The sequence below is a fragment of the Neopsephotus bourkii genome, unplaced genomic scaffold, assembly GCF_033783945.1.
Source record: "Neopsephotus bourkii isolate Nb327-2 ecotype Australia unplaced genomic scaffold, CSIRO-AGI_Nbou_v1 NB_228, whole genome shotgun sequence".
Lineage (NCBI taxonomy): Eukaryota > Metazoa > Chordata > Aves > Psittaciformes > Psittacidae > Neopsephotus > Neopsephotus bourkii.
In genome coordinates this window covers 114,543-125,760 of record NW_026900738.1, presented here as the reverse complement: position 1 = coordinate 125,760, position 11,218 = coordinate 114,543, and the positions used below count along the sequence as shown (strand labels likewise).

Here is an 11,218-nt window from a genome sequence, read left to right as displayed (position 1 = left end):
GCATTTCCTAAGCCCTCAAACAACCCCAAATGGGATAATATAGTGTCCCATATTATATAAGACACAAAGGGAGGTCTCCCTACTGCCCTCCACAATTATCTTAAAACTTTACAATATTATCCTTACAATATATATCTCTGACTTCTTTACAAAAGGCTGTGCAGTAAAAAGTAACACTTTTGGAAGAAGTATTCTATAACATTATTTTTTTTTGTAAATTAACATGTCACCTTTATTAGTACACTTGACAGCTGTGAAAGAGGGACTGTTTTAAATTGATAAATTTTAGATTGGATATTTGGAGAAATTTCTTTGCCAAAAGGGTTGTCAAGCACTGGAACAAGCTGCCCAGGGAAGTGGTGGAGTCACCATTCCTGCAGGTATTTATTTGTAAATGTGGCACTTTGGGACACGGTTTAGTTGTGAACTTGGCTGTTCTGGGTTAACAGTTGGACTCAATGATCTTAAGGGTCTTTTTCCAATCTAAATGATTCTATGATTCTATAATTATTATCAGGGGAAGTTTGTAGAGGCATAACATCATTGATTTACATTTTTCTCTTAGTGATAAAGACTTCCCATAGTTAAGAAAATTACTTCACTAGCATAGATAAATTGTTTACTAAGGCAACCAGCTTTCAGGTACGTAGTCTGCATAAGAGTACTTATTCATTTATTTATCAAAAGGTGCACATTTCCTCTGTAAAGAATAATTCTCCCTCCCACCCCATTTCTTTATGTTCTTCCACTTTTAAGCAGGTGCTAGCTTCAGACATGCAGGTTGTGTGTCAAGACAGGTTTATTTTTACATAGATGAGAGGCAGCTACATGCACTCCAGTTCCCAGAAAAGTTCTGTTCAGCTTCACCTGTGTATTTCTTGCTTTCATCGATCACTTGGAAGTTGCAGCAAGTAATGTGTCCATCCAGCTTTGTGGTAAATACAACTATGTGATGTAGCAATGACTCCAAATATGCGCTCATTTCTTCTTCTTCCCTTTACCTTTCTTGCCTCCCTCTCCTTGCTGAAGACTTTGATCACTACCTCCCATCTTTTGGGTTCTTGATTTCAGTTTGGGAATAGTTTCTGCAGCGTACAGCATCACTGACTTACCTAAAAATATAGGGAGAGATCAATGCACGCCTACTACATTAAAAACATTTGCATGATTTTGGAAGTTAAGACAATTCAGCCCCTATACAGATTTCTGTTGAAGTAGATCTAAAGCCTAGGATTTGTGCTTCCTTCCCCCTGTGCAGCTACGAGTTTGCAGAAAATTCTCAAACTCCCCCCCCCCTTTTTTTTTTTATTTTAAAGAAGTACAGGACTGATCAATGTCATAGCAGACTAGAACAGGCAGACAACCTAACAAATGCCAAAGTATCTACATCCTTCCTGTTACTTTTTTTTCCCTTTGCCTCCTTAATGGGCCTAAAATACTTGGGACAGAATGACCAGGCAAAGCTACAAGCATTTTTTAGAAAGGCACTGCCTTCTTCCAGCCGGAATAGGGGTTTAAGTTGTCTCCTTCTAACCAACAGCACTTCAGTGCTATTCTAGACTCGATACTATTCTTGCTTTTCCTTAAGATACATACTTCTTCATATATATATATACATATATATATGTATATATATATATTTGCTTTTACACACCAGCTAGTTTTCAGGAAAAATGCAAAACATTACATTACTTGTCATTCAAGATGAACTATTCCTGTTAGTTAAAGGGAGCTGCTCCATTGTTAATTTATGAAAATGGCCAGCAGAAAACTCAGCTGAACTCAGTATTGTACTTCATCAATTTGGCATCCATACTGATGCCTAGCTGATGTCTGTAACCCAAGAGAAAGACTGAATTTAGCCATTTTAATACCAAATCCTTTAACTGTCAAGAAAGTGGTAAGCAGACACAGAAATCATACAACACTCCCCGCAATTCTCTTCAATGCAATTGCTTGAAGAAATACCAGGATCAAACACAGCAGCACTTTACAAATCCCACTCAATGCTCACACACCAGCTGCATCTGATTGACTTATATAAGCAAAAGGACTGATTTGGTTGACTTAGGCAGAGGCATTTAATGTAAAGTTGTAAAATGTGAAAGAATAAAAATAATTCAGCAAGTTGGTAACATAAAATAAACAAAGTTGATCTGTTTTATTAACACATAAAGTGCCTAATCCAGGTACTCTACTCACGTGTTGGAAACTGAGGTAAACATGGATTACCATCATCTTGTTTGAGCTGGATTCGTACTCTACCTCTGTACTGCACATCTCTGTTCCACTCTCTGGGATACATCTTATTTTTCTGTCATACAAAAGAAAACACTTATTATAAAAGTACTGTAATAATTGAGCTAAGTCATAGCAGTCTGGAATACTAACAGATGTAAAACATAACACTAGCTACCCAACAGTGTCACCAACTACTCAACCACTGCAGTAGCATCCAAAGCTACAGCACAGTGTTTTCAAAAGCACTTCTGCAACTAGTACTGGTACTGAACAATTTAGCAAGTAATCTGCTACAGGGACTGCTGCACCTCCTCACCAGTCTGGACTGCAGTGACACAGGTCTTCTTTTCCTCTCCACAGCCACAAACCCTTCCGGATACTTAAGAGACAGATGTCTGAGGCCCACTGCTTGGAGATACTCATAGGCTTTATTTTTGTAAAAATGTTACAGGTTTCTTATTGATACGAGCTATTTCATAGGCACGGTGCACTAATCTGAACATATTACACTTCTAAAAAGCAAACTGATTTTGGTTTTGGGTACCAGTCACTCTCTTAGATGAGGACCTGAACTTCCGGAAAAATTCAACAGTGTTTTAAATTAGTGATTACTTCAGAAAATTAATTGCAAAAGGTTACCCCTCTAGAAATCCAGACTCATTCCCTAATAAAAAAGCAACCAGCTTCATATATTTAAAGAACAAGCAGGTATTGCACTAAACAATGAACATTCTCTGCCTAAGAAGTAACTAGTCTTTTTTTTCTTTCCTGTATTACCTCTAACAGCACGTTGAATCCAACTGCTGCACATACATCCTGGATTTCTGTAGATGTGGGATTTTCAACAGCCTGTTGATACAATGTTTTACAGTTAAATATTTTTCCGTGATGAACTACTCACACAGCAATAGTTAGTAGCTTCCACCCTATCCTCTGTAACTACAAAAAGGAGATAAGTAAAGAGAAAGTACTTCACACACTGACAAATCTACTGTAGAAGCCACCTGTGAGTGGTTGTATGGTCCAAAAACAAAAACCACCACAAAACCCAAACCAAAAAAGAGACAAGACATCAGAAGAATGGGAAACAGATGAGGATTAATTAGCACAGGGGAAGTAAAAGAATTGCTGAGGAGAAGAAACTGAAATAACATTGATTTTATTTACAAAAAAAAAAAACCAAACACCAAAACAACCAAAAACCATGAATCAGCAACAGCAGACTTGCAGCAATGACTGAAGGGAGGAAAAACAGAAACTTTCTAGGCACAAAGCAGTGGATCCTCCCACAGACAGATCTTTAACTGGCAACTTGCATGCTCAAGAAAACTTTAACTATTATCAGAAAAAACACACAAACCTAAAAGAAAACCCCTCTATATTCTCACAAATATTTGTTAAAAACATCATTAAGGAGATTTTCAATAACTATTTCAGGACAGATTAAATGCAGTACCAACTACTACACTGTGCGTATGTGCCACATGCAGTGTAAGTTCTACCTCTGACACCAGCAGTGGGGAGAGGGCACAGACTATAGGCATGTATACTTAGTCACGAAAACACAGTCATTAGGTATCTCTTCTTATTTTGCTTTCAAATTTGACAAACTACTTATGTAGGAGGTCGAGTGCATTAAGTTTGTCAGTACTTTACCTGTTTGCCAAAGGTGCTGCTTGCATGAAATTGACACTTAAACCCAGCCTTCTTCTACCAAATTTACATGCTGACTAGGTTACCTTCAACTATGCTGTAACTTCCAGTTATCAAGCTACTTATCATGGGGAACAGGAAAGAGCAATAGCTTTGAGATTTACTTCCCAACTTTCTAACCACTGCTATACAGCAAGACAAAACATTGTCTTTCCTTGCCACCCACAAACTTACTTTGTCTATAGGTATCCTTCTTCCTTCTGCTATTGTCTTCTTGTTATTCAGATATGCTGGATAAATGCAGATGAATCTAAAAAGAGAAAGCAGAGTTTTAGGTAATATCAACTCTCAACTACTTAACTATTTATGCAATATTTAACGAGTAAAACAAAAAATAAACCTCACGACTATGATGCAGAAGTTCCCACAGTGGCTTAGAACAACCATTCATTTTCCCTAAACCAATCAGTAAGATGTTGTAAAACCCCACTTCCAGTTATCCAGGGCATTCCATGACCACCTGGCTGCAGTGTTCATTGCATGACAATACTTTGTGGAGCCTATCTATTTCAAGCAAAATAGATTTTTGAGTAAAAATATATTTGAGTAAAATATTTTTGTGCCATTTGCTTCGAGTAAAAAAAAAAAAACATGAAGGCTGAAAGGGAATTCTTTGACCCATTTCTTACAATTTACCTTTTTTTTTTATTTCCATCCCTACTATTCATACACAAAAGAACCCAAATTTGGGTAAGTTATAAAGCCTCTGAAAAACTTGCTTAAGGTATTTCAGTAGATTTAAAACTGTCAAGCACATACAGTGCACAAGAGACAGAATCTCAACTATACTTCTTATGAGACAATAAAAACAAAACTACCTGAGGCCTACAAGCAAAGGCTAAGAAAAAGGAATACCTACATTTGAATGAGGAACTATGACAGCATAAGCAGATAGGGAAGCAGAAATTGAGCAAATAGAGAAAACAATCTGGAGCATGCTAATATTCAGTTACTTGGAGACTGACAAATCCCATTAATCCCAACTCCCTCCCACAAAACATTTCTCCCTGCCTCTAAAATTAGCCTTAGTCATTGCAACTCATTACTCTTCTCATCCAGTTCTCTTTACAAGTCAATCAGTGCTTCCATGGAAGTGGCAGAGTTCTGCATGTGAAATCACAGAATTACAGTCTGGTCTGGGTTGGAAGGGACCTTACAGCTCATCCAGTTCCAACCCCCTGCCACAGGCAGGGACACCTCCCCCTAGAACAGGCTGCTCCAAGCAGCATGCAACCTAACCCTGAACACTGCCAAGGATGTGGCAGCCATGGATTCTCTGGGCAACTTGCGCCAGCGCCTCACTCTCTTCCACCTTAAACGCCCAAACTAGTTACTGACGCCCACAAACACAACTGCGGTCGCACCCCCCACCCACAGCTGGGCGCGGTCCTGGCGCGAAGACGGCTGCACCCCACTCCAAAGAAGAGGGACACTATTTCAGGCAGCAGCCGGGCGTGAGCCGTGTTACCTCTCCTTATCAGCCCGAGACGTGGCGGTAGCGGTGGCGGTGACAGGCGCAGCCATTACAATGGCAGCACCAACACCATAACCACCGTCGACCCGCGCTGGTCACACTCCCACTTCCCCTCCATCAGGAAATCCCGCCCCTTCTCCCAGTCCTGCAATCCCATTGGTTAATGGTGCTGTCTATAACCGCCCATCACCCTGTCATGAGGTGGAACGTGTACTTCCTGTGGGTTGAGCGCGCCTCTGCTGCGCACGCGCTGCAGGGGATGATGGCGGGGGGAGCACTGAGGCGGGTTGCTCCCCTTTCAGGGGTGGAGCCCGCACTTCCGGGTACCGCTGCGTTAGCAGGCTTCAGTGAAACACCACAATGGGTGGAACTCGGGATCTCGGCTCCCTGGAATAGTCCGTGTGGGATTACAATAGAAACCTTGGCTCTGCAGCAGGAATGCTGCCGTACTTGAAGCTAGGGCTGAAGGTACATGACAACTCGCACAGCAGCAAAGCGGGGCACCTACAGCCAGGGAGGTGCTTACGAGCAAAGGTTACCCTTCAGAATGGGTAAAAATCAGGTAGATGACTGGCTTCAATTAACACTTTATCAGGGGTCCTAAGAGGACCTGGGATATGAGTTCATAGGCACTATCTGGTCAAGCTTTTCCACTGTTCTACTTTTTCATAGATTGGTCAGCATCCAGCTGAGTTTCTGCTCCCCAGATCCCTGTGGTAGGTCTCCTACTATCGCCTTTGGGTTGTGCCTTACTCTACTGTAGCCCAGATTTCTGTTGGCAGTCTATGATTGCAAAGAGACTGGTATGGCTGCAGAACAGACACATGGCTTGTAGAAGATAGATGTGAATGTGTGTATGTGTGCATGCTGGGCGTTTGCTTTAGCACCACCACATTTTGCCAGAAGACACAGGCTGCAGTGTACGAACCTGGAGAACAAATTCCCATGCAGCTGTGCCTGCAGGACCACATCAGCAAGCTGCAAGAGTTCTGTGTCCTTTCTCTGACTCCTGAAGGCTAAGGTTGGTTTGAACCACCTGGTCGAGTGGAAGGTGTCCCTGCCCACGGAACTGGTCCCTTCTGCCCAAACAGTTCTATGATTTAGAAAACTGAGAGACTGACTAGTGTCTCTCATTAATCACAGCCGACTGGGTGATCACACTGCATGCTAGAGAGTGCTGTGCAAGTTCAGTGCATATACAGTGCTTAGCAGAGAGAAAACTGCAGAGGCCTGGCAGCACAGCCGGCTTTGCCTCTTCATGCATGTGTGCAGTCTGACAAAGAGAATGCAGCAGTGCTGATATGTACCCTGAATGTACTACGGGCACTAATATAAGCCCAGATGGAGGCGATCAGTAGTGCATAGTCTGGTTGGAGCCAGTAACTAGGGGAGTACCCCAGAGATCAATACTGGGTCTGATGCTATTGAGCATCTTCATTAATGATCTGGATGATGGGCAGAGTGCACCCTCAGGAAGGCTGCAGAGGGCACCAAACTGGGAAGAGTGGCTGATACCCCAGAGAAAGGGTTGTGCTGCCCTCCAGAGGGACCTGGACAGGCTGGAGAAAGGGGCTCAGAGGAGCCTCATGCAGTTCAACAAGAGGAAGTGTAAATTCCTGCTGCTGGCGGAGGCGACTAGGCTCCCTAGTGCAGGACAGACATGGACGTATACCATGTCCAGCCAAGGGCCATCAATATGATGAAAGGACTGGAGCATCTCTTCTAGGAGGGAAGGCTGAGAGACCTGGGACTGTTCAGCCTGGAGAAGAGAAGGCTCAGAAGGATCTCATCAATGTATATAAATACATGAAGGGAAGGTGCAAGATGATGTAGCCAGGCACAGACTGAAACAAGGAGGTGGACGTTCCCTGAGAACATCAGGAGATGTTATTCTCTGTAATGTAAATCACCCTGTAGTGTCAGTCACCCTGAGCAGTGGCACAGATTGCTGAGGGAGGTCATGAGGTCTGACTCCCTGGAGATACCCAAAAGCTGTCTGGGAATAGTTCTGAGCACCCAGCTTTAGGTGACCTGCTTGAGCAGGAGGTTCGACCAGATGAGCTCCAGAGATCCCTGCCAGCTACAACCATTCAGTCAGTCTGAAAAATGCTAAGAAGTATTTATTTATATTACCACACCTTCATATATTAATCAGATAAAAATTAGGGCAAAGCTTAATGAACAAGTAATAAAATCTACTTCTCACATGTATTTCCGCAATGTTTTTAGTTTCTCAGTTACTTTGTAAAGCAATTTCTGGTGCATAATGGGCTACCATTGGACCACAGATTGAGGAATGCTGCTCTGATGTTTCCTTAAAGAGGCCATTGAACACACCTGCAGTTTGTGAGTGGCACGGTACCATCAGTAATTAATTCAGGATCTCAAGAAAGATTTTGTGTATTTGTTTAATATTGTTAATATTCACAATTGCATGTTTGTTTTTTTCCCCTTTGAATTCATACAGGTTTTTAATACCAAGGTATTAGATTAATGGCTTCTCTTGTTAAAACAATATCTAAACTTACTGTGATAGAGCAAAAGCTACATAGCCAGTGTCATATTTGTGGTGATGACAAAAAATATTTTATGCATCTTTTTCAGATGGAAAAACAATTTTAAAGTTGTTGTGTCACTGAAAGTCAGGAGAATAAAACTCCTTAATACCAATGTAGCATTCAGAAGCAGGCATTGTTTATTGCAGCAGGATACTTCTGCCTAACATGCATGCTGATGCTTAGAGGTTTCTAAGAGACTTGGTGTCTCCCTCTTCTCCTCACTGGTTGTTAAGAAAGCAGCTACTTCAAAGAAGAAGAGGCATTTCAGCAGTTATACAAGTTTGTTTTCTATTATTTGCAGTGTCTTCCCCAAAACAATGACAACTTGAAAGCACAATGTGCTATTTATTTTTGAATTTGACTTAGGTGAAGACACAAAAAACCCCAGCCTTCATAAGACTGATTTGTATTTTCTGGCATGCTAAGGCTTGCAGGCCCTTGTTCTCATGGGGGACTTCAAACACCCTGACACCTGTTGGAATGACGGTACGGCCCGGCACAAGCAATCCAGGAGGTTCCTTGATTGTGTGGAAGACAACTTCCTTCTGAAAGTAATAGAGGAGCCAACAAGGAGAGGTGCCATGCTTGACCTTGTGATTACGAACAGGGAAGGGCTTGTTGGAAATGTGATGCTTCAGGGCACCCTTGGTTGCAGTGATCTGAGATGGTTGAATTTGAGATCCTCAGGACAGTGAGAAGAGCGTGCAGCAAGCTCACTGCCCCAGACTTCAAGAGAGCAAACTTTGGCCTCTTCAGGAACCTGCTTAGTAAGGTTCCATGGGATATAGCCCTAGAGGGCAGGGGGGCCCAAGACTCTTGGTTGATATTCAAGGATCACCTGCTACATGCTCAGGAGTGTTGCATCCCAAAAAGAAGGAATTGCAGCAGGAGGGCCAGGAGACCGCCTTGGATGGATAAGGAGGTCCTGAGGAAAATTCAAATGAAAAAAGGGTCCTATAGAAAGTTGAAGCAAGGACAGGTGGCCTGGGAAGAGTACAGGGATGTTGTCTGGGAAGCTAGGGACCAGGTTAGGAAAGCTAAGGCCCAGTTAGAATTAAACTTGGCTAGGGATGTTAAGAACAACAGGAAGGGATTCTGTAGGTATGTAGCGAATAAAAGACAGACTAGGGACAACGTAGACCCACTCTGGAAACTATCAGGAGAACTGTCTACCCTGGATTTGGAGAAGGCTGAGGTTTTTAATGACTTCTTTGCCTCGGTCCTCACTGGCAAAGGCTCTGACCGCACCACTCAAGTCTTGGAAGGCCGACACAGGGACTGTGAGAATGGAGACCCCTAGGGCCACTGTAGGAGAGGATCTGGTTCGAGACCATCTTAAGAATCTGAAAGTACACAAGTCCTTCTATGATGGGACTACAGAACTGATGGATGGGTAGAGCAGTTGACGTCATCTACGTGGACTTGTGCAAAGTGTCCGACACTGTCCCACACGACATCCTTATCTCTAAATTGGAGAGACATCAGTTTGATAGATGGAGCACTCAGTGGATAAAGAACTGGCTGGATGGCCACATGCAAAGAGTTATGGTCAATGGCTCAATGTCCATATGGAGACCAGTAACAAGTGGTCTTCCTCAGGGATCTGTGTTGGGACTGGTTTTGTTCAACATCTTTGTTGCTGACATGGACAGTGGGATTGAGTGCGCCCTCAGCAAATTTGCTGATGACACCAAGCTGTGTGGTTCGGTTGATACGCTGGGGGGAAGGAATGCCATCCAGAGGGACCTCAACACGCTTGCGAGGTGGGCTGATGCCAACCTCATGCAGTTTAACCATGCCAAGTGCAAGGTCCTACACTTGGGGCGGGGTAATCATAGCACAGCTACAGGGTGAGCAGAGAAGAGATTCAGAGCAGCCCTGCGGGGAAGGACTTGGGGGTGCTGGTTGATGAGAAAATGAACATGAGCCGGCTTCAGTGTGTGCTTGAAGCCCAGAAAGGTGACTGTATCCTGGACTGCATCAAAAGGAGTGTGACCAGCAGGTCGAAGGAGGTGATCCTGCCCCTCTACTCTGCTCTTGTGAGACCTCGCTTGGAGTACTGTGTGCAGTTCTGGTGTCCTCAACATAAAAAGGACATGGAACTGTTGGAACAAGTCCAGAGAAGGGCCACGAGGATCATGAGGGGACTGGAGCACCTCCCGTATGAAGACAGGCTGAGAAAGTTGGGGCTGTTCAGCCTGGAGAAGAGAAGGCTGCGTGGAGACCTCATAGCAGCCTTCCAGTATCTGAAGGGGGCCTATAGGGATGCTGGGGAGGGACTCTTCATTAGGGACTGTAGTGACAGGACAAGGGGTAGTGGGTTCAAACTTAAACAGGGGAAGTTTAGATTGGATATAAGGATGAAGTTCTTTAATGTAAGGGTGGGGAGGCACTGGAATGGGTTGCCCAAGGAAGCTGTAAATGCTCCATCCCTGGAGGTGTTCAGGTCCAGGTTGGACAGAGCCTCGGGTGACATGGTTTAGTGTGAGGTGTCCCTGCCCTTGGCAGGGGGTTTGGACCTAGATGATCATAAGGTCCTTTCCAACCCTATATATGCTATGATTCTATGATTCTGTAAGTTATAAGAGATTTAAAAAGACATAGGGTCTACTTGTAATGCTGAGTCAGATGTGAAGGAGTTGCTGTGAAAGGTCATTCCACACAGGGAAGTATTCAGGACTACATCATACACATTAAAATATACTTAGTTGGGAAGAACACTGTGAACACCACAAATTCCAGGGTACAGTTACAGCTAGGAGCAACTGCCCTATGTCTAGTCACACACCTTTTGTGTAGCTATACAATGATCACAGAACATAAATTCGTTAGGGTTGGATCATCTTGTTCCAACCCCTCTCCCATGGGCAGGCAAAGCTTCACACTAGCCCATGCTGCTCAAGACTTTGTCCAGCCTGGCCTTGGAACTGCCAGGGATAGGGCATTTATCACTTCTATGGGCAAACTCTTCCAGTGCCTCACCACTCTCACAGTAAAGAGCTGTAAAGAAAGGATGTTGCCATAACCTTTCTTCTATGGGCTGTCACTTCCTAGCATCAATTTTGATGACTATTTAAATCATTGGTAACACATACCACGCTTTAGCTCTTTTGAGCTATTTCAGACCTTCCAGTATCTGAAGGGGGGCTACAGGGATGCTGGGGATGGACTCTTCATTAGGGACTGTAGTGATAGGACAAGGGGTAATGTGTTCGAACTTCAACAGGGGAAG

General features: G+C 43.5%; 1 protein-coding gene across 1 annotated transcript; it reads right to left on the bottom strand.

Annotated features, from left to right (window-relative positions):
* Positions 1-647: 647 nt before the first annotated feature.
* On the bottom strand, positions 648-5,502 carry SRP19 (signal recognition particle 19). Its single transcript, XM_061344491.1, has 5 exons — positions 5,423-5,502; positions 4,129-4,204; positions 3,019-3,090; positions 2,203-2,314; positions 648-1,112 (listed from the first exon to the last, which is right to left on the bottom strand). The coding sequence occupies exons 1-5, from the start codon at positions 5,476-5,478 to the stop codon at positions 979-981; spliced, it is 450 nt and encodes a 149-aa protein (XP_061200475.1). The 5' UTR covers positions 5,479-5,502; the 3' UTR covers positions 648-978.
* Positions 5,503-11,218: the final 5,716 nt, after the last annotated feature.